General features: G+C 40.4%; 1 protein-coding gene and 1 pseudogene across 1 annotated transcript in view; both read right to left on the reverse strand.

Moving 5' to 3' along the window:
* STMND1 (stathmin domain containing 1) overlaps positions 1-22,722 on the reverse strand; it is a 30,876-nt gene extending 8,154 nt beyond the window's left edge. Inside the window, exons 1-3 of the mRNA XM_007197170.2 lie at positions 22,642-22,722; positions 11,004-11,184; positions 5,853-6,004 (exon numbers count right to left, since the gene is read on the reverse strand). Of these exons, the coding sequence (XP_007197232.2) occupies positions 5,853-6,004; positions 11,004-11,184; positions 22,642-22,722 (414 nt within the window). The remainder of the gene's footprint in view (positions 1-5,852; positions 6,005-11,003; positions 11,185-22,641) is intronic.
* Positions 14,738-16,168, reverse strand: LOC103014186 (actin-like protein 6A; annotated as a pseudogene).
* Positions 22,723-23,919: the final 1,197 nt, after the last annotated feature.

Consider the following 23,919-nt stretch of genomic DNA (forward strand, 5'->3'; position numbering starts at 1 on the left):
GTCACTGCCCATTTTTGGATTGGGTTTTTTTTTAATATTGAGCTGCATGAGCTGTTTATATATTTTGGAGATTAATCCTTTGTCCATTGATTCATCTGCAAATATTTTCTCCCATTCTGAGGGCTGTCTTTTCGTCTTGCTTGTAGTTTCCTTTGCTTTGCAAAAGCTTTTAAGTTTCATTAGGTCCCATTTGTTTATTTTTGTTTTTATTTCCATTACTCTAGGAGGTGGATCAAAAAAGATCTTGCTGTGATTTATGTCAAAGAGTGTTCTTCCAATGTTTTCCTCTAAGAGTTTTATAGTGTCCAGTCTTACATTTAGGTCTCTAATCCATTTTGAGTTTATTTTTGTGTATGGTGTTAGGGAGTATTCTAATTTCATTCTTTTACATGTAGCTGTCCTGTGTTCCCAGCACCACTTATTGAAGAGACTGTCTTTTCTCCATTGTATATCCTTGCCTCCTTTGTCATAGATTAGTTGACAATAGGTGCGTGGGTTTGTCTCTAGGCTTTCTATCCTGTTCCATTGATCTATATTTCTGTTTTTGTGCCAGTACCATATTGTCTTGATTACTGTAGCTTTGTAGTATAGTCTGAAGCCAGGGAGTCTGATTCCTCCAGCTTCATTTTTTTCCCTCAAGACTGCTTTGGCTATTCCGGGTCTTTTGTGTCTCCATACAAATTTTAAGATTTTTTGTTCTAGTTCTGTAAAAAATGCCACTGGTAATTTGATAGGGATTGCATTGAATCTGTAGATTGCTTTGGGTAGTATAGTCATTTTCACAATATTGATTCTTCCAATCCAAGAGCATGGTATATCTCTCCATCCATTTGTATCATCTTTAATTTCTTTCATCAGTGTCTTACACTTTTCTGACTACAGGTCTTTTACCTCCCTAGGTAGGCTTATTCCTAGGTATTTTATTCTTTTTGTTGCAATGGTAAATGGGAGTGTTTCCTTAATCTTTAGGATTCTCCATGTATAGTATCCTGTCATCTGCAAACAGTGACAGTTTTACTTCTTCTTTTCCAATTTGTATTCCTTTTATTTCTTTTTCTTCTCTGATTGCCGTGGCTAGGACTTCCAAAACTATCTTGAATAATAGTGGCGAGAGTGGACATCCTTGTCTTGTTCCTGATCTTAGAGGAAATGTTTTCAGCTTTTCACCATTGAGAATGATGTTTGCAGGGGGTTTGTCATATATGGCCTTTATTATGTTGAGGTAGGTTCCCTCTATGCCCACTTTCTGGAGAGTTTTTATCATAAACGGGTGTTGAATTTTGTCAGAAACTTTTTCTGTATCTATTGAGATGATCATATGGTTTTTATTCTTCAATTCGTTAATACGGTGTATCACATTGATTGATTTGCATATATTGAAGAATCCTTGCATCCCTGGGATAAATCCCACTTGATCATGGTGTATGATCCTTTTAATGTGTTGTTGGATTCTGTTTGCTAGTATTTTGTTGAGGATTTTTGCATCTATATTCATCAGTGATATTGGTCTGTAATTTTCTTTTTTTGTAGTGTCTTTGTCTGGTTTTGGTATCAGGGTGATGGTGGCCTCATAGAATGAGTTTGGGAGTGTTCCTTCCTCTGCAATTTTTTGGAAGAGTTTGAGAAGGATGGGTGTTAGCTCTTCTCTAAATGTTTGGTAGAATTCACCTGTGAAGCCATCTGGTCCTGGACTTCTGTTTGTTGGAAGATTTTTAATCACAGTTTCAATTTCATTACTTGTGATTGGTCTGTTCATATTTTCTATTTCTTCCTGGTTCAGTCTTGGAAGGTTATACCTTTCTAAGAATTTGTCCATTTCTTCCAGGTTGTCCATTTTATTGGCATAGAGTTGGTTGTAGTAGTCTCTTAGGATGCTTTGTATTTCTGCGGTGTCTGTTGTAACTTCTCCTTTTTCATTTCTAATTTTATTTTTTTTAAACTTTGGATTATTGATAGATTGATTGATTGATTGATTGATTGCTGTGTTGGGTCTTCGTTTCCGTGCGAGGGCTTTCTCTACTTGCGGCAAGTGGCAGCCACTCTTCATCGCGGTGCGCAGGCCTCTCATTATCGTGGCCTCTCTTGTTGCGGAGCACAGGCTCCAGACGCGCAGGCTCAGTAATTGTGGCTCACGGGCCTAGTTGCTCCGCGGCATGTGGGATCTTCCCAGACCAGGGCTCGAACCCGTGTCCCCTGCATTGGCAGGCAGATTCTCAACCACTGCGCCACCAGGGAAGCCCCTCATTTCTAGTTTTATTGATTTGAGTCCTCTCCCTCTTTTCCTTGATGAATCTGGCTAATGGTTTATCAATTTTGTTTATCTTCTCAAAGAACCAGCTTTTAGTTTTATTGATCTTTGCTATTGTTTTGTTTCTATTTCATTTATTTCTGCTCTGATATTTATGATTTCTTTCCTTCTGCTAACTTTGGGTTTTGTTTGTTCTTCTTTCTCTAGTTCCTTTTACTTGAGATTTTTCTTGTTTCTTGAGGTAGGCTTGTATTGCTATAAACTTCCCTCTTAGAACTGCTTGTGCTGCATCCCATACATTTTGGATCGTCGTGTTTTCATTGTCATTTGTCTCTAGGTATTTTTTGATTTCCTCTTTGATTTCTTCAGTGACCTCTTGGTTATTTAGTAACGTATTGTTTAGCCTCCATGTGTTTGTGTTTTTTACGTTTTTTTCCCTGTAATTGATTTCTAATCTCATAGCATTGTGGTCAGAAAAGATGCTTGATATGATTTCAATTTTCTTAAATTTACTGAGGCTTGATTTGTGACCCAAGATGTGATCTATCCTGGAGAATGTTCCGTGCACACTTGAGAAGAAAGTGTAATGTGCTGTTTTTGGATGGAATGTCCTATAAGTATCTATTAAATCTATCTGGTCTATTGTGTCATTTAAAGCTTGTGTTTCCTTATTAATTTTCTGTTTGGGTGATCTGTCCATTGGTATAAATGAGATGTTAAAGTCCCCCACTATTATTGTGTTACTGTTGATTTCTTCTTTTAAAGCTGTTAACAGTTGCCTCATGTATTGAGGTGCTCCTATGTTGGGTGCATATACATTTATAATTGTCACATCTTCTTCTTGGATTGATCCCTTGATCATTATGTAGTGTCCTTCCTTGTCTCTTGTAACATTCTTTATTTTAAAGTCTATTTTATCTGATATGAGTATTGCTACTCCAGCTTTCTTTTGATTTCCATTTGCATGGAATATCTTTTTCCATCCCCTCACTTTCAGTCTGTATGTGTCCCTAGGTCTGAAGTGGGTCTCCTGTAGACAGCATATAGATGGGTCTTGTTTTTGTATCCATTCAGCAAGCCTGTGTCTTTTGGTTGGAGCATTTAATCCATTCACATTTAAGGTAATTATCGATATGTATGTTCCTATGACCATTTTCTTAATTGTTTTGGGTTTGTTTTTGTAAGTCCTTTTCTTCTCTTGTGTTTCCCACTTAGAGAAGTTCCTTTTGCATCTGTTGTAGAGCTGGTTTGGTGGTGCTGAATTCTCTTAACTTTTGCTTGTCTGTAAAGCTTTTGACTTCTCCATCAAATCTGAATAAGATCCTTGCCAGGTAGAGTAATCTTGGTTGTAGGTTCTTCCCTTTCATCACTTTAAGTATATCATGCCACTCCCTTCTGGCTTGTAGAGTTTCTGCTGAGAAATCAGCTGTTAACCTTATGGGAGTTCCCTTGTATGTTATTTGTCGTTTTTCCCTTGCTGCTTTCAATAATTTTTCTTTGTCTTTAATTTTTGCCAATTTGATTACTATGTGTCTCAGCGTGTTTCTCCTTGGGTTTATCCTGTGTGGGACTCTCTGTGCTTCCTGGACTTGGGTGTCTATTTCCTTTCCCATGTGAGGGAAGTTTTCAACTATAATCTCTTCAAATATTTTCTCGGGTCCTTTCTCTCTCTCTCTTCTCCTTCTGGGACCCCTATAATGCGAATGTTGTTGCATTTGATGTTGTCCCAGAGGTCTCTTAGGCTGTCTTAATTTCTTTTCATTCTTTTTTCTTTATTCTGTTCCGCAGCAGTGAATTCCACCATTCTGTCTTCCAGGTCACTTATCTGTTCTTCTGCCTCAGTTATTCTGCTATTGATTCCTTCTAGTGTAGTTTTCATTTCAGTTATTGTATTGTTCATCTCCGTTTGTTTGTTCTTTAATTCTTCTAGGTCTTTGTTAAACATTTCTTGCATCTTCTCGATCTTTGCCTGCATTCTTTTTCCAAGGTCCTGGATCATCTTCACTATCATTATTCTGAATTCTTTTTCTGGAAGGTTGCCTATCTCCACTTCATTTAGTTGTTTTTCTGGGGTTTTATCTTGTTCCTTCATCTGGTACATACCCCTCTGCCTTTTCATCTTGTCTATCTTTCTGTGAATGTGGTTTTTATTCCACAGGCTGCAGGATTGTAGTTCTTCTTGCTTCTGCTCTCTGCCCTCTGGTGGATGAGGCTATCTAAGAGGCCTGAGACTCCTGTCTTTTCTTTTTGACCCACCTTTTATTTTCTGACCCCCAGTGATTCACCTACAGCGAGAAAAAAAATCTCTCCTTGTCCTTTCCATATTAAAGACGCATCATTTTTTTAGTACTTTGAAGTAAGATAAGGTAGTCGAAAATGCCTTGCACCCTGTTAGCTAGCCTTGTGCAAATGTAAATTGTCATTATGTTGGCATCATTTTTTCTATTATGTGGTCCATTTTTACCTTCCCCCTCCCCCCCAGTTCCTCTTATTATTGGCAGCCTGATAGTATCATTCATAAGGCTTAACAATCTCCTTTCCTTGCCAAATACTTTCTGCAGGACTTATTTTTCTTTCTTCAAAAGAAAATGCCACTTTGGCTTTTATTTATGAGTTCTCAGCAAGTCCCTCACACAGAGATGGAAATTACCTTTATTGAAACACTAAGTGACTTGGTCTAGGTGCAAACTTGATTTCACTAATGAATCTTTTTATTCCCTATTGATTGTTTTCCCTACAACACAGGGGACTGGCCATCACTGAGGTGCCTTTGATATAATTTCTGGTCTCAATTTCCATCACTTCTGTTTCTTTCTTTTCTTTCCTATTCATTTTCCCTTAGGCCTCTTTTCTGTGTTATTTCTTCTTTTTATCTTCTTTTCTCTGTCTATGCTTTAGGATTACTGGTGCTGCCAGCAAACAGCGGCTTAAAAAGAAACCCAAACCAATAAGAACTAAGCAAAACAACAGCAAATCTGCCATCTTCTTCATAGGTTTACAAAGAAGTTATTAAAAAGTTAAGAACGCAAGACTTTGGCCACAACAAGTTAAAATCAGGCTACAAATAATGCTCACACTACAGAAAAACAATGATAGATCAGTCAAGATGAATCAACAAAGAAAATTAAGGGTATAACAATTTTTATCATTGTATTTATTTCCTCATGGTTGACCTCAGGGTGTGTATATAAAGGTATACATGTATCTATTTTAGCTTTGACATTCAGGCCTATTTTCTTATTGGATAAGTCAGGGTTCAGTTTGATATTCACATGCCTAGTGCATAGGCAATATTTAATAAAAACTGCTGAAAGAATGAAGGCATTTTATTCAATGGGCCTTATCATGTCTCAAATTTGGTGAAACCCAAGATATGTTTCATTGGATTCATTCATCATTAACGATCAGGCAATTCCTGAATCTGTAGAGAAGGATGGTGTGCAGAGGGGTGAGGGAGTTTATGGGAGAAAAAACTGGCTTAGATAAATGCTGTAATCTGTATTGTGACACTAAGATGCATATTGGTGGAAAAAAATAACTAGTGATCAGTCATATTCTGTTGCTATTTTAACTATAAGCTAGTGTTAATTACAAAATTACTTGCCGTGACATCATATGATTCTCCATTTCTAAATACTTTGCTGTGGCTTTGTATTATTCCTTGAACAATTAACTCCTCCAGGATGTCTGATGACTTTTGTTGCTCTCGATTCTCTAAGGGTTGGGGTTTATGGATTAATCCATTGATCACTAGGTCTTCCAAAGGAAAAGAAAAAAGAAAGTGAAATTTAAGCACGAAGATTTTATCAATCAAATGCTAAATACATGCCTTATAAATCATGCTAATTAACTCTTAGTCTCAACACTTGTACCTAAATATCTGTTTCTACTACAAATCTTTATAATCCTTTGAAGTTCAAATTCTTAATGTTCTTACAGAGGATACACATCAACATAATATACTGTTTACTTAGCAGGTCGAATATTAACATAACAAAAAGTCTTTCTTGTGCTGCTATGTACTGCTTTTTTGTTGTAACAACACTTACACACTTGGGTACGATTATACGGGTTCTGTGCAATAATTATGAAGCTAAACCACAGGCACGAATGAGATAGTCTTTCAGTGACTCTTATGAGTTGCAGTTTGGTTTCTATGCTTTGTATACAAAGGATAAACAGCGTGATGTTGCCAAGAGACTTCTAGTTCTGCAACCCTGAGTTTACAATTACGCCATCTGCTAAATCTACATAAGTAAAAGCATGCCTTTTTGAAAAGAGTCTTTGAACCAAATCAGAATTGGAGTCGAGTGGTAGCTAAATTTTTATTCTAAAAATGGCACTGAAACAGTTTATAGGGGAGCACTAATGAGAGAGACCGCTCCCTTCACAAATCACCCAATTATATAAATAAGCAAGCAAGCATCTGTTTTTACAACCTCATAAAATAAAGGTGCAATGAGAGGTCCTCAGAAATGAGCTCTCTTCTATTTTAAGAAGTCCATTTCATCCAGTGGATGGAATCTTTTTATGAAAATTTCTAAACCCACTGGTTAACAAAGACAGTTTTCATGAATTTGTAATGGGAAGACAGGAAAAACACACACACGTGCACACACACACACAAACCAGATGTCTCTCACTTCAGAATATTAACCTTCCTGGTATCAGAGACTTATAATTGCCCACTGCAATTAACTCCAACGAATTTCCTATAGTCTTATCACCTTTCCAGTGCTATGTCTTCTACTCATACACGTGTTTGAAATAGAGTCAGTTCTCATTTTAAAGTGCTCTGTACAGATTTTGGTACAGAGCAGTAAAGCATGACTTTCAAGGAGGTAAACGAGAAACTAAAAGAACAGAAAAAAAATCAATAAAGAAGAGGTGAATTCTCTTCAAGGAATTAGAATGATTTTTTGTTAGAAGGTGGGTTTATCTGCAAGGGTCAAAATAATAATAATAATGACCGTTTATTGAGCACTCATGTGTCTGGCACTATGTTAAGTACTTTATGTTCTTTGTAAGATCTAATTCAAACATAAATTCTGTGACAGAGGTGTTAGTATCTCTATTTTATACGTAAACTATATGAGAGAGGCTAATCAACTTGCTCAAGGTGAGGCAAGTAGTAAGTGAATTAACTAGGATTTGAATCCAAGTCTATTTGACATTAGCATCCATGCTCTTCACCTCACTGTACTCCTTCCCAAACAGCTTATGTATCAATAAATGGCTCCCACTGGTCATGGTCCACTTCTCTCTCAGGATGTTCTTAAAAAGAATGTCATCGTTGACATCTGTCACTAGCATAACAGAATTATTTTAACCATTTCTATCCATTCTTTTCTGAGTCTACCAAAGTACTTGGCTTGACATTTACAGTAGCTCACTTATACAGAAATCCCTGGACTACATCAGTCATTTCAACTAATATTCATGATTTCTTGGGACACTGAAGACTATTGGGGGAATGTTTAAAAATAACATTGTTTCTTTCTGATTATAAAAGAAATAGTGGGGCTTCCCTGGTGGCACAGTGGTTGAGAATCTGCCTGCCAATGCAGGGGACACGGGTTTAAGCCCTGGTCTGGGAAGATCCCACATGCTGCGGAGCAACTAGGCCCGTGAGCCACAACTACTGAGCCTGCGCGTCTGGAGCCTGTGCTCCGCAACAAGTGAGGCCGCGATAGTGAGAGGCCCGCGCAACATGATGAAGAGTGGCCCCCGCTTGCTGCAACTAGAGTAAGCCCTCGCACAGAAACGAAGACCCAACACAGCCAAAATAAATAAATTAATTAATTAATTTAAAAAAAATAGTGGTTATCAGAGTAAACTTGGAATATATAAAAAAGAGTAAAGAGGAAAATTAAAACGTCCATACTCTTACCTTTCAGAGGTTGCCAGTTAACATATGAAATTTAATTTTTATAAATTTGACATCATGCTGAACATCCAGTTTTATTTCTTATGTAGTTAATATTTACAGTAGCATCAGTTCATGCCATTAGAAATGTCATAAGCGTAAGTGTAAAAAGTGAAATCATGCAAGAAAACATGGGTGGATTTGTCTTTAATCTTGGTGTAGGGCTTTCTAGCTATGTCTCAAAATCCAGATTCAATGAAAGAAAGATTGATAACTTTTACTACATTAAAAAAACCCTTCAGAATGGCAAAAAAACCCCCAAAAAACCCAAACCCACAGTAAAAGTCAAAAATAGGTATCACGTATCTCCTGATTTGATGTACTAAGCAGGATACAATATCATTTTTGGTATTCTCGCTAAAAATGCATATTCTGAACCTAATCATGAGAAAATATCAGACAAATCCAAACTGAGGAATGTTCTACAAAGTAAGTGGCTTATATCTCCAAATATATGAAGGTTTTAGAAAACAAAAAAAGCCAAGGAATTGTTCTGGATTAAAGGAAACTGAAGTCACATGACAACTACATTAAACGTGTGATTCTGCATTAGATCTTGAACCAGAAATTTATTTCTAAAGGACATTTGTGAGACAACTGACAAAATCTGAATAGGTGAGATAACAGTACTGCATCAGCAGTAATTGTCTCATTTGGATCCTTGTACTGAGATTTTGCAAAGAATGTTCTTGTTTTTAGGTAATGCACACTGATATATTTAAGAGTAAAGTAGCATTATGTCTGTGACTTACTCTCAGAAAAAATATAGATGTATATGGGAGAAGGGGGGAGAGGGAAGAGGGAGGGAGGGAAGAGAGGGGACAATGATAACACAAATGTGGCCCAACATTAACTTTGGGGGAATCTGGGTGAAAGAATACAGGCATTCTTTGTTTTGGACAACTATTCTTATCTGAAACTTTCCAAAATCAGAAGTTTGTTTGTTTGTTTTTTCTTTGTTTTTGTTTTTGGCTGTGCCACGCAGCTTGTGGGATCTTAGTTCCCTGACCAAGGATTGAACCCGGGCCCTCGGCAGTGACAGTTCAGAGTCCTAACCACTGGACCGCCAGGGAATTCCACAGAAGTGTTTGTTTGCTTTGTTTTTTTACTAAAAGGAAATACTTGGGAAATGTTAGCGTGAAACTTGAAATTTTTAACAAATATACTCTGTAGCTGTGAAGAGCAGGGATGCAGAGAGGAAGCTGGGCAGAGAACAAATAGAAAGCTCAGGGTACTGGTTCTTACTCATCCTGTGGGAAGAGCTTTCCGGAAAACGAATTTACACTACATTTTGAAAACACCTGCTTTGGTGGTTCAGTGTCTCCCCCACTGGTCTCTCTTAGCACCATCCTGCTTACCTGGGGCCCTCCCTCCCCATACTGCTTTCAACGGTGTACAGATGGCAGGACTGCCTGTCCGAGGGCACCCCTGTCCTCCTAACAATCTCTATAGTCTGTTAACACATGGATATTGCGCATTCGTGTTGCAGTCTAGGAGGGATTCTCATCAACAGAATCATCAGAGAGAAAAAACACATGCGCTGGCCCAACACAGAGGGAGAGAAAGGGGCCATCCCTGCCCTGCATCCCCCATCTCCTCCTCCATCCTCAGAGGTCATGCTACACCCTATCAGAAGCACAAGATGAGGGCAGATGTGAAATTTGTGATGGACCTAGAGAATATTATGCTTAGTGAAATAAGTCAGACAGAGAAAGAAATATACTGTATGATATCACTTATATGTGGAATCTAAAAAATAACACAAACAAATGCATATGCAAAACAGATACAGACTCACAGATATAGAAAACCCCCTAGTGGTTACCGAAGGGGAGAGTGAAGAGGGGAAGGGCAACACAGGGGTAGGTGAAGAAGAGATACAAACTACTATGTATAAAATAGATAAACAACAAGGACATATTTTATAGCCCAGGGAATTACAGCCATTACCTTATAATTACTTTTAATGGAGTATAATCTGTAAAAATACTGAATCCCTATGCTGTACTCCTAAAAACTAACATAATATTGTAAATCAACTATATTTCAATTTAAAAAATAAATAAAAAGGGTATTAAAAAAGGAAATTTGTCATAACCTGAGTTGCCACAAAAGTCCAAGAAAAAGAATCTCACTTACTATCCAATCTATCTTCCAACTCTAACTGGTCCCTAGGGAAGAAACTACAGCAATGAGGAAGGAAATGAAAGCCTCCCCCTACCCCAAATAAGTCTTCTTGAACTCTGTTAAGTTCAATTTGTTTCAAAGGCTGATGAAACAGAAACAAGGGCTCTTAACACCAGAAGGGTAACTCAAGTAAAGTGAAAACATACCACAGGAAAAACCACAAATAGTTTCTAAAGAACACACCAGGTCAACATCACATCTTTCATGTTTTTGAAAGATATTTTTATTGTACATTTGCTTATAACTTTGAATGGGGAGAGAGAGGAGAAAAAGTTTGATGTAGGTTTTACTTATTTTTTCAAATGTAGAACTTTGTCTTGGAAAGATGTTAACACAGTGGAAGTTTTGAGAAATTAACTAAAGCCTGTGCAACTCCTATTCCGAAGGCCTTATCCCAACCACCAATAAGGGCTCCTAGTTTAAAAAAAGATAGTTTTAATTATGTCATCAACAAGAAGATTAATGGTTAGTATTACTTACTCGCCTAATGAAGGCCTAAGGCTATGTCTTGGAGGTGGGACCCTGACATTTGAAGCACTGCCTGGCTCACAAAGCTGTGATAAGTCACCAAACACACATTATAAAATATATTCAGAGAAACGGTATTTATTTATATAGATCAACATGAACAGGGGCTGTTACCTGAATTTATTCTTCTGTTTCTTTCACTAGGAAATGGGGAACTTTCTGGAATGGTTCCAGGTAAGCTTCCCAACTGGGCCTGCTTGTCCAGGCTTCCAGGGCTGCCCACATTATCCTTGGGCAGCGTAGCTTCAATCTGGGGTCTGAAATTCTCCCCAGAATGAGCCACACCGACATCAGCCTGTGAAAAGGGAACGGCTTTGTAAGAGTCAAGATTTCTTAAAAAATGGTTTCTTGGAAAATGAAAATGCCACACGGTCTGCTTTGTGAATAGCTGAGTAGTACCCAGCACCCTGTCAATGTGACCTTATGTGGCAAAAGGGACTTTCTTTGCAGGTGTGATTAAATTAAGGACCTTGTGATAGCAGGAGTATCCCAGGTTATCCAGGTGGGCTCTGAATGTAATCACAGGTGTCCTTAGAAGAGGGAGGCAGAGGAAGATTTGATTACAGAGAAGGAGATGGTGACGTGACGTCAGAAGCACGGACACAGCTGGAGACGCTGCAGTGCCAGCAATGAAGATGCAGGAAGGACCACCAGCCGAGGAACGTAGGAATGCAGCTCTAGAAGCTGGAAAAATCGAGGAAAAAGATCCTCTCCTCAGAGCCTTTGAAGGGAACCAGCCCTGCAAACATCTTGACTTTAGCCCAGTGGAACCAATTTTGGACTTCTGACCTCCAGAACTGTGAGGGAATAAAATTGTGTTGTTTGTAGCCACTAAACTTACGTTAATTTGTTACAGCAGCAGTAGGAAACTAACACAGTGACTAATAGGAATCTACCAGGTACAAGCTATTATGCTGAGTATTCTGGAGGATACCAAGATGAACAAGTTTAATCATCAAATGTGAAAAGTAAAGATACTGCTATGTATAAAGTCTTTTTATTTATTTATTTAACATCTTTATTGGAGTATAACTGCTTTACAATGGTGTGTTAGTTTCTGCCGTATAACAAAGTGAATCAGCTATACATATACATATATCCCCATATCTCCTCGCTCTTGCATCTCCCTCCCACCCTCCCTATCCCACCCCTCTAGGTGGTCACAAAGCACAGAGCTGATCTCCCTGTGCTATGCGGCTGCTTCCCACTAGCTATCTGTTTTACATTTGGTAGTGTATATACGTCCATGCCACTCTCTCACTTCGTCCCAGCTTACCCTTCCCCCTCCCCGTGTCCTCAAGTCCATTCTCTACATTTGCGTCTTTATTCCTGTCCTGCCCATAGGTTCTTCAGAACCATTTTTTCCCCCCTGTATTCCATATATATGTGTTAGCATACGGTATTTGTTTTTCTCTTTCTGACTTACTTCACTCTGTATGACAGACTCTAGGTCCATCCACCTCACTACAAATAACTCAATTTCGTAAAAGCCTTTTTAAAAATGAAACTACCATTATTGTTTTTGTTTCAATCAAACACTAATCTAGGCTTTGCTGTTATGGTATTTGGTAGATGTGCTTAACATCTACAATTAGTTGACTTTAAGTAAAGGAAATGATCTTCAAATAATCTGGGTGGGCCTCATCCAATCAGTTGAAGGCCTTAAGAGTAGAACCAAGGTTTCTCTGAGGGAGAAGGAATTCTGTAGATGCAGCTTCAGCTCCAGCCTAGCTTTCTGGACCACCTATTCTATTGTATGGATTCTGGACTTGCTTTGCCAGCCCTTAAAATTGCATAAGCCAGTTCCTTATAATACATCTATTTATCTATCTGTTCATCCATCCTACTGGTTCTGATTCTTTGGTAAAACCCTGACTGATATAGAAACACAGTAGAAAATAAGAAAGACAATTCCCTAGACAGAAGCATTATTGACATCTTAGTATATAACTTCCCAAATATGTTTGATTATGTAACTATAATCTTTAAAAATAAATTGGAATTGGCCAGTAAGCATATGAAAAGATGTTCAATATCATTGGTCATTAGGGAGATGTAAATCAAAACCACAATGAGATATCACTTCACACACACTAAGATGACTATCATGAAAAAGACACATCATAAGAAGTGTTGTCAAGGATGTGGAAAAATTGGAACCCTTGTACAGTGCCATGGGAATGTAAAATGGTGCAGCTGCTTTGGAAAATGATTTGAGAGTTCCTCAAAAATTTCCTCTTAACATAGAGTTACCACATGACCCAGAAATTCCACCCCTAAGTATATACCCAAGCAAAATGAAAACGTCTGTTCATACAAAATCTTGCACACAAATGTTCATAGTTAGTATTCAAATATCTAAAAAGTGGAAACAACCCAAATGTCCACCAACTGATGACGAGATAAATTAAATGTGGCCTATCCATACCAAGGAATATTATTTGGCAATAAAAAGCAATGAAGTACTGATACACGCTACAATACAGGTGACACCTGACAACATTATACTAAGTGAAAGAAGCCAGTAACAAAGATCATTTCATTTACATGACATGTTCAGAAGAGGCAGACTAATAGAAACAGAAGGCGGATTTAGTGGTTTCTCAGGAAATGCCTGTTGGCTGCCAATGGATAGTGGTTCCTTTTAGGGGGACAAAAGTGTCCCAAAATTAGCTTGTGGTGATGGTTGTGAATTGTGCATTTTAATGGATGAATTGTATCAATATATGTGGATTACATTTCAATAAAGCTGTTTAAAAAACAAAAGAAATCAGATTATATATTAAGTGATACATTGTATTTCTGTAACCTTTTTTTCTATAACTATTATATATCAGAGACATTTACCTATGTCAATACATATAGGTCTATCTCATTCTATTTAATGGTGAGAGTAGTTGTTTATTTGAAGATTGCATTGCAGTCCATTACGTAACTAAACCACAATTTATTTAACCAATTCCTACTGAAGGGCATCTAGGTTTCTAACTTCTCAATATAATAAACAGAACTGCTATAATATCTGTGCATATACATCAGTGTGAACTCACCCAATCCTTCCATGAGAATAAATTCCTAGATGTGGACCTGCTGAGTCAGAGGATATACACATTTTATATTAATATGTGTTTCCAGAGGGCCTTCTATAAATCCTGCACTGACTTACAATCCCACCTTCTCCTTTTAAGGATGTCTATTTCTTCATACCACAGTTTCACTGCTTGTAAATAGGCTGAAACACAGCATAAAAGGGGCTTATAGGTGATGTAGTAAACCACCAACTCCAAAATGCTGGTCCATGTCAAATTTTTCATAATTCCACAGTAAAAGAAGGAAAATATAAGGAGTCTTTCATAAAGCTAAATTAACCTGATTTAAAGAACTGTCATTTATTTTGAAAGGAAGTAAATTAGTATGTTTAGAAAAACTTTTCTTTCCCACTCCTCATTCAGTGGAAGTCAAGGCCTCTAGTAGATGTTATCAGCCAACTTCTTCTCCATCTAAGACACACTTACCAGAGGAATCCTCTGTAGTATCCCTAGAAAAAGCAAGAACATAAGCATCTTCTACAGACTATTGTCTTCTAGCTATTTTTTTTTTTGGCTGGTAATTTTTATTTAATTTTAAAAGCTAAAGGTAAAAAATATAGGCAGTAAGTTTTACTAGTCAATAAAAAGCAATTCTACCAATCCACTGGTAATATACTAAACAGAGTTGGAAAGCATTTTACTGAAAGCAAAATATTTAGAGAAAACAGACATTTATACAAAATTATAAAATGCTTGTAATAAGAATAAGTGCATTTCAAGGAAAGCACAAACGTATTTTAATTTACAGAGCCAGTTAAAGCCTTAAAAAATTTAAGTGGAAACTGAAATATGCAAAAATGTATAAACATTCTACAAAAGATGGTTGTTCTTTTCCTGAGTATACTAAAGCTATGAAACATAAGGTGACATAGAAGGTAGAGGTTTGGGAACTCTTCTCAAGGGCATTTCCTTTCTACACACTGCTTCCCTCCTTCTTCATATTCTTGTTCAGAAATCCACATCTGCTGAAAGGTGCCCAAAGAAGCTAGAATAGAGCCACCGATCCATGAACTAAACCTCTGTTTAGTTCCACTGCTGTATTATTTGCAATCAGTTTCAACCACATACTTGGGGGTGTTTTCTGAGAGAGTTCTCTATTCAACCTGTCAGTAAAGCTCTGTATTAGCGTGTTTCCTCCTGCCACTATAACGCTGCCATAGAGACCTGGTCTGATATCAACATCGCACATTCCAATACTTGTAGTGACAACATGACTGATGCCCAGCATTGTATTTCCTGATAACCCCTTTACATTGGAAGGGTCAAATAATCCTTCAGGAATCTTTAACCGTTCTGCTCCAAAATCACAGTTGTAGTCATTGGGGAATTCATAATGAACAGTTGGCATCTGTGCGGCTACTTGTTCATCGTAAGTTGAATCAGATACTTGAAGTACTGAGCCTTGAAAATCCTGGATAACACAGTGACACATGTAATTGTGCCAAGACCTTGTAACCTGTGGCAACTTCTCTCTTCTCTTCCAGTTTGCTGGAGATCCTTCACAAACAGCTTCTTTTGATGCAATCATATATGGAGCAATCAGTTCTATATTCATTTCTTGGAAGAGTTCTCTGCACTGCATAGTAATACAGTCTCCAGCAAGAGGGGATTTTACAATGCCTTGCTGAAGGACATAGCCATCGTGAACTGGAACTGCAGTGGTACGAGTGGTCCACTGTCCAAGATAAGCCCAGTAGAATGACCATTAGCAAACGCTGTCAAAACAGCAGTTTTGGAAAGGAAGAATGCAGGGATGTTGTAGTGTTCAAACATTAACTCTGTCAGTTTCTCTCTCTTTGCCCTGGTATTCCACGGTGCTTCTGACATGAGAACAGGATGCAGGCTGGCTTCTGATTTGACATGCATTTTGTAGGTATGAGCCAAAATAGCCTGGAAACTATCCCAATCTTCAACCATCCCATTTTTTCAGTGGTGGAATGGCCTCTGTATTCTCCCTCGGAACACACAGGCCATTCGTATCTATGTAATAGGTGGGACCGCCTTGTTTGCCTTTATCACCATCTATTTCCAGCAATGTACTTCCATCATCTCTTTCTACACCACACCAATAGCCGTAGGGAAATCCACCTTGGGAGGGTTGTCACCAGCATAACCAGCTTTCACAGTATAGGATCCAATGTCAAAAACAAGGGCTCCAACTTCATCTCCCCCGTACACCCTGCTGCTCATGGCTGCTATCGATGCGACTCCTACGCTAAAGGCCACCCGGCGAAGTGACTGCAACGGCCGCGACTGCGGGTCCCGAAAAGCGCTGGCCCCCAACTCCCTTAACTTCCACCGCCACCCGCCTCAGGCAACAAAGCGGCGTCCACACCTTTCTAGCTATTTTTAAAATGTCTACTGATTTCACTGTTTTGGCCCAAGGGGTGATCTTCTTCTCCTCTGAAACTTCAAAGGGCCTCAAGACTCCACCCTCCAACTCCCACTCTTTTCAGCACAGCCCTGTCACACGGATACACGTGTGTGTCTTGTTGGGGGTCACGAATGGTGTCAACGAGAAAATGCCTGGATTGGGTCTTGATGAATGAGCTTCCAGTGGGGAAGGAGAAAAGGTCCTTCTAGACACAGGAAAAAGTACACACAAAGATGGGGTGTGAAACAACATGGTGCGCCGAGGAACTTGAATTATTCCAGTTTAGCAGAAATAGACTGAGGTAGAAAGTGGTAGGTGCTGAGGTGGGAAAGTCTTTTGGGACAGGTAAAGACGTGTCATTTTATTTTGAAGGCAACAGGAATCTTTTGTAGGATTTTTACACATGGATGTAAAATAGAAGCATCAGGTATGATTTTTAGAAAAATCACTTTTGGGTTCGTGCAAAGGGCAGGAGTAGAAGGAAGGATGGGACAGAACAGAGCGAGCAGTTACGATGACTACCGTTGTCCAGGTGAGGCTGGATTAAGCATGAACCAGGACCGCGGCAGTGAAAATGGGGGAAAGAGGTGGGCCCCGAAAGATTACAAAGGTGGATAACGGACCTTTCAGAGCTTCAGTTTAAAGGAGAGAGGTCCCTTTTGGCTCTAAATTATGACTCTAGGAACTAAACAGAAAACATTCCCTTTAGGAAAACAATAAAAAGCCAGGACACTGGCATGAAACTCTTGGGACTCTCACAATAAAAATCATACCAATTTAAAAATCTAAGCACATCTGACCACTTTCTGGAAGCATTCCAAAGCTCCCTTAGAGGCTAAGGAGAAATCACCATAGCTAGGTTGTGGGCCCCTGTCACCCTCGGGTTCTCAGAATTCAATTAGCGATTCTCACATGTTCGTAGGGAGACTCGCATTGCTTATCACCCTGTTTGCAGAACATGATCACTCCGGCTAAACCAACATCAGTTCATTGTGTTGATGGTTAATTAGTTCTATGGCTCAGAACTACACGGGAAAATATAAAAAACCAACCAACTGAACAAACAAACAAGTAAGCAAATAAAAACTCAACAGATCTGTACTATGACTCAGCACAAGGAGAAAGTGTGAGAGGATCTACATGCTTTTCTCTTTCTCCACAGACTCAGTTACTGCCCATGCAGCCCCTGAATAGTAAGCTGACCCAGGAAAAGAGTCTTTACATATTACATGCTATGTTATTATATAATAACAATCATATCAGACAGGGCCTCCTTTTCCTTTGTTATACGAAATATATAAAATATGAAGTATATATACATACACACACACACACACACACACACACATATTTTATATAACAAAGGAGAAGGAGACCATGTCTGATATTTATCTTTTAGGGGCACAGAGTTCACACTGAAGGTAAAGATCATATTGTCCCTCTTTCCAAATGAACTATTAAAAACCAATATCTACAGTGATAGTAAGACAGTTATTTTGACGAGTTCACTTTGTTTCGCAGATCCATCGTTTTTTGAACCTAGTAAAGCACTGAATTATACACAGGGACTAATTTTGCCATTTAAGATTTCCCAGTGGAGATCCTGAAACAGGTAACTGATTTAACAACAACAGTAAACAAAATGCCCATATTGGAACTGAGAGCAAACTTGAATGTTTTCAGTCTAACACGTGGCTTGTCACAAAGATAATCTGTCAACTACAAGTCAGAATAGATTTAAATGCCACAACCCTGAACAACCTCCCAATTGTTTCAACAAAGCAATTCATCCAGGCCTGAGCAAGGAACTTTCCCATTTATGCTTAGATATGGTCTGCCTTCAAGCTCTGTCAGTGACCAAAACTTAAGTTGTAGCCAATGAAACACAAGCTTCCAGCATAAAAGAACATACACCAGCCTTCAGTTTCCAGAGCAGAAATGTAAGGTTTTTCTCTTTTGCAAACTAAGAAGTCTTTCAAACATCTTATCTATGTGCAACACATTCTGGAAATTTTAACACCCAATTTCATAATCTAGACTTGAGAATAGACATAGTCCAAAGATGAGAGATATTTACAAATTAATTAGATCTATGCCTCACAGGGATACGGCATAGACAGTTTTCCTGGTCTACCTATGCGTGCAGTTTATATTTTCACACCAATAAGAAGTCTGTCTGCAATGGTACCGGGGGAAGGGGGTGGGGAGGTGGGTGGAAGGTTTTATTTTTTCCTTGAGATGAAGTTGTAGCAGAAGTACAGATTCAATGTTTCCACATTTTGTATCAATTTCATTTTATGCTTCATTGTCTTGATAAAAATTGATAAATTTTAGACAGAATTGAAAAACTGTGAATTCCAAGGTAACAGCTATGCATGGGATTTATCAGCATTCTGAAAAAGGTATTACTTTTAACTACAGAAGGGTGTTTTGTTGGTTCGTTGGTTGGTTGGTTTGGCAGTATTATATGTTGTGTTCTAAAGGTTTGGGGAAACAAATTTGCCAAACAGCTTGGAGGGAGGGAGTCATTTGTCAAGGCTCCCTGGAGCTGAAACCTTCTTAAATCAAATTATTGGCAGATGCATTTTATAAATATATTTGTCTGTAGACATATAGGAAGAATTTTCTCATCAAATTTTGATTTTTTTCTAGTTTACTTCAAACAAATGTAATAATAAATAGCAACCCTCCAAAAACCAAACAGAAATATATATATATTCATATTTTAACATCTTTATTGGAGTATAATTGCTTTACAATGTGTATATATATATATATATTTTTTAATTGCACTTTAAAAGTTAGCCCCTTTTACTGACGACAAACAAGAATTTTCTTGTCAAAGTTTAGGGGAAAATTGTGAAGGATACTTAGAGATCATCTATTCCAATCTAGTCTCTCCCCTTTTATATTAAGCGAGAAACTTTGAGTTAATCACACAGAAGAAGAGCATTTCTCCAACTAAGAAAAGTTTCCCATGCTTTCCTTATTATGCATTATTTTATTACCATGTCCTCTTTCCACTTTAAGGGAGAGTGAACAGAAACTCTGGAGGCAGATCTCAAGAAGTTTGATTCAGAATATTCTGAAGTCGTGCCGCTAAGAAACATACATATTTCATGCAAGCAAACATGTTCATCTCATTTAAAAGACACTGCCGAACTAGTGAACTCTCAGCCCTATGCATTTATGAAGGTAGCAAAAAGTACTGTGCTGACAGCCTGAGAGTGTTTAATTAATAATCATACTTTTCCCAGATCAGATTTCCAAAGTCAAATGCTTGGGGTAGGGAAAGAGAGGTACAGATGTGAGTCAACTCTGAGTCTATTTTCAGGTTATTTTAATACTAAATTTCCTCCTTGCTGACTGTCATTAGTCTAGTTATGCTACTAGGAGACAGGAAGATGCTGGGAGGGACGTGCAGCCACCCAAGAAACATTCGTTAATGTCTGCTCTGCACCAAGTACCATAGCGAGCACTGGAGACACACAGACAAAAAGCAGTTCTTTTCCTCAGTAACAGCTTAGGATAGGAGGCAAGCATGGAAACAAATAAGTACAATGAAAGGTTCTGAAATATGATAGGAGAAGGTGTAAGGTCCACTCCGCCAGCATGGGGGCAGGGGCAGGGGGACTGCGAAGAGTGGTCTTGAGTCATATTGAAACCTGGGGGCATATTTGCCTGTGGTCCAGGAAGACAAAGAAGGAAAGGTCTGAAGGAAAGAGAACAGGTGCAAAGGCACAGAGGCAGGAACAGAATGGGGTTGGGGAACACGTGGTGAGGTCTGACCAGAATCGGAGAGAAAGGAGAGATGAAACTGGAGAATTTGACAGGCGTCAGCTCGAGAGTCGCTAGTAAGGCACGCTAAGAACTTAGGATTTTATCTCACATAAATAATGGTAATAAGATTGATTGTAATAATTAATATTAAGTGCTTATTCTGTGCCAAGCTTTGGTATGAGCACTTAATGTGAACTCAATTCATTTAATCCTCACAACTCCATAAAATAACTATTATTACCCTCATTTTACAGATAAGGAAGCCAGGGCACAGAGAGGTCAAATGACTTAACCGAAGTCACACAACTAACAAGTGGTGAATCCAGAAATCAAACCTAGGTAGTCACATTCTTGACCATTGGTTGGTGTGTCTACCTAGTGGGTCACTGACTTTTTTTCAGCAGAGAACTGACATAATCAGATTTTATTTTAGAACGATCCCTCTGGAGGTCACGTGGAAGACTGGAGGTCACGTGGAAGACTGGAGCTGCAGGGCAGGTGAAGGCTGGTCATTAAGGAAGCACCCAGGGAGACTAATTAGGAGTCTTGTATCAAAATCCAAGCAAGGAAATTCAGGAAGAAACCCAAACCCATCCCAGGCCTTGAGATGCTTGGTCCAAAGGAACCTAGTGCATTTGACGCTTAGAGAGGATTGCTTTTTTAGCACTCCTTCTCTATACAACAAAATTATTTTCAGTAATAACCATGAAATGGGACAAATGATAATGGCCAGAAAACAAACTCAAATAGTGAAAATTTTCTTCTACTGAAGTCTTATATGTAATCATGCCAGTAAAATAAATTTTAAAAGATTTTTGCACAAAAAAGGAAAAGCACAATGGATTAGTACTTTAAAATCACATTATTTTTTGTAAAAGGAGAGGGAAAAAAAGCATTCTTAATGTTACTCCACAGCAGTGATGAATAATAACAAAGATGACCATATTGCTCCCAAGAAGCCCATAAATCTATTAGGGAGAAGGAGCTTTAAACAAACATTTACCACGTGATAAGGGAGCACCAGAGTATTTGGGCAGTGGTGCTTGGGCTCAGCGCTGACAGAAGTAGGAGTTCACGAGGCGGACGGGAAATGGGGCCCAGGGAGGGCATTCCAGAAAGAGGGAATGGCATGGGGAAAGGCACGGAGCGTGAGGAAGCCTGGAGGAACTGAGCACTGCAGGCTCTTGGCTTGGCAGACCTGAGGGTCCACGAATGAGAGTGCCTGGGGAGCAGAGGATGACATTAGAGAGACGGGTAGGACCAAATGTAAACTTTTGCACACCGCAGGGAATTTTTTTCTTAGCAAGACGGCCTGGTTAGGGTGGTGATGGGAGAGGCAGAAAGACCCAATAATAGGTAATAGGGCCCTAAAGGCAGACAGTGGCGGTTGGGATGGAAAGCAGAAAACAATGTTGAGATGGGTGGGCATCTGGGGACAGGCATCCCCCAGGGCACCAGGGACTAAGGCTGAGTCCCAGCCTTTAGCTGCCTCTGGTTTGTTTCTGATGGATTCACACACAGTAGGTGCTGTAACTGATACTGAAGAATGTCTTGCCCATCACCTGCTGAGAGAAAGTGTGTGCTCTTTAAACTGCAGGTCCAAAAACGCGCTTCAGGAGGGGTGACCTTAAGTCTTGGTTTGCGGCAGACAGTATGGGCTTATATCAGACTGTCTGGGCAAAGTTATTAATAGGGTTCCCTTCCATTCTTAAGAGTATTCTGCTTTTGACGATAAATTATATGGTAACACTGTCTTTGGGTAACCGCTCCGGAAGGAACCTTTGTGGGTTCCTAGTTCTGTTTGTGGAATCTCGTCCTGGTGGTGAGGATGTAAAGAATCATGGACCGCATTTCCGCCTCCCCCAGCCCATCCCTCCATACACTACCCTAGAAAAAAGCGCCTATTCGTTTCTCCAGAAGAATTACGGGAGACGCAACCTTGAGGGAGAGGGGGCAGAATCCTGGGACGAGACTCTTGACAATTAGGTTCTATCTCCAGCTCTCTGCCCCCCCCAAACGAGCTGTGGTGCCTCAAGCAAGTCGTCCACCTCTCTGGGCTTCTAGATCCTCTTGTGAGCAGCGCGAGGGCTCAGCCAGACGGCTGCTAAGATCTCTTCCAGCGCTAAGGAACTCTCAAAGGGCCCACTTTCCGGAAGCCAATATTATATGGCGGCTCCCAGGAACTCTCACCTTCCCCTGCGAACCACCACCAACCCAGCTCTGTGCCGAACGCCGCGCTCCTCCCGTTATTCCTACCTCTGCCCTGGGGTGCGACCACCTTCGCGGGCTCTTGAAACACAAAAGCTAGTCCTGTAGCAGCACGAGACCTGGTTAAGACAGCAGTTAAGCGGCCCCAGAAGAAAGCCGCTCCCTCCCGGCCCACCCATTGCACGTCGGCCAAGCAGGCGCGCTGTGAGCCGCCGCAGACGCCGCTCCAGCCGCCTCCAAACGTGGGAATCGCCAGGCCTACCGGGTAAAAGACTTTCCTCCCGTTTGTCTCTGTTTTTACCTTGAATCCCTCTTCCCAGCCCTTCTGAGGCGCGGGCACACGTCTCTGTTCAGCAGCAGCCTGGGAAGGTCCGCAGCCCATGGCGCGCGCCGCGCGTCGCCCCTCAGGCCGGGCCGCCCCGTGCGCCCCCTCGAGCGCTCCTCGCCGCGCCCCCTGCGCCCGTGCGTTTCGGCCCCGCGCGCTGCTCCTCCCCCCGCCGCCCTCCGCGACTCCAGCCTCTCCCGCCTCGCGCACGTAAAGGCTCGGCAGGAGGCGCTCGACACCAGGGCCGTGGCCCGGAACCGTTGCCACGATAAACCTCATCACGCGGACCTAGGACCTGGGCGGCAATGGGACTTTTGTAACCCGGACCTGGAAGGTCGGAGGCGTTTAAGGGACACCTGGGATGCCCTCTCCCGAGCCTAGTGAGGGGAGAGACCGCTGCCTGGCCCCGTTGGTTTTAAAAGTACCGTAGGCGCCAGCATCCTGCGGGGACCTCTTTTTTTTTCCTTTCCAAGGCATCGTGGGGCACGTCCCCACCCCTGCTGCCTGAGCCGGGCGCCCAAGCTGTTGGCTTTGGGGCTACAGACCCCGTGGGGACTGTGTAGAAGGAGGTTGCAAGGAAGGCGACCGTAGGAGTCCCGCCGGCGGAAGCAGCGCTTGAGGACAGGTGGACGGTGGAGGCGGCCCGGCTGGCAGCAGACGGCAGTGGCGCAGGGAGACCCTGGAGGGGACGGTCACGCAAACAGAAGCCCACTCAGTGAAGAAAACCAGACTTCTAGGATCATAGACGGCTCAGCAGCCGCGAAATGAGTCATGCAAATCAATTTTATGGAAGGAGCATTTTATGAGCTGTTACCTTGTAAGGAAGGCGGGTGGATGGGTGTGCATATTTCAGAGAATTAAAACGGTGGCATCCATCAAAGAAAGGCAGACCAGGCGGACTGCCCAAATGAGCAACAAGTTGTTCCTTCCTGGATTTTTTTTTCTTTTTATCCTATTTCCAATTAATTTTTATTTTCCAGAATAAATTTTTTTTAAAAAAAAAGAGCTGAAAGGGATCTAGACATTACCTACCAGCCCCTTATTTTACAGGCTGCAAACTTAGGCTCAATGAGGTTGAGTGACGTAGACGGGGAGGTAGGAGGCAGTTAATGAGGGAGCTGGAATGAGGAATCAGGTGGCCTCACTCTGTCCCGTGTATCCGTAACACCAGGAAAATACGAGAAAGGATTCTTGGAAATGTCCTAAAAGTTCTGGATCCTGCTAAGGAAATTAATGGTCAGCTCTGTTATAGGA

Source organism: Balaenoptera acutorostrata, chromosome 10 (genome assembly GCF_949987535.1).
Source record: "Balaenoptera acutorostrata chromosome 10, mBalAcu1.1, whole genome shotgun sequence".
In the NCBI taxonomy this organism is placed as follows: Eukaryota; Metazoa; Chordata; class Mammalia; order Artiodactyla; family Balaenopteridae; genus Balaenoptera; species Balaenoptera acutorostrata.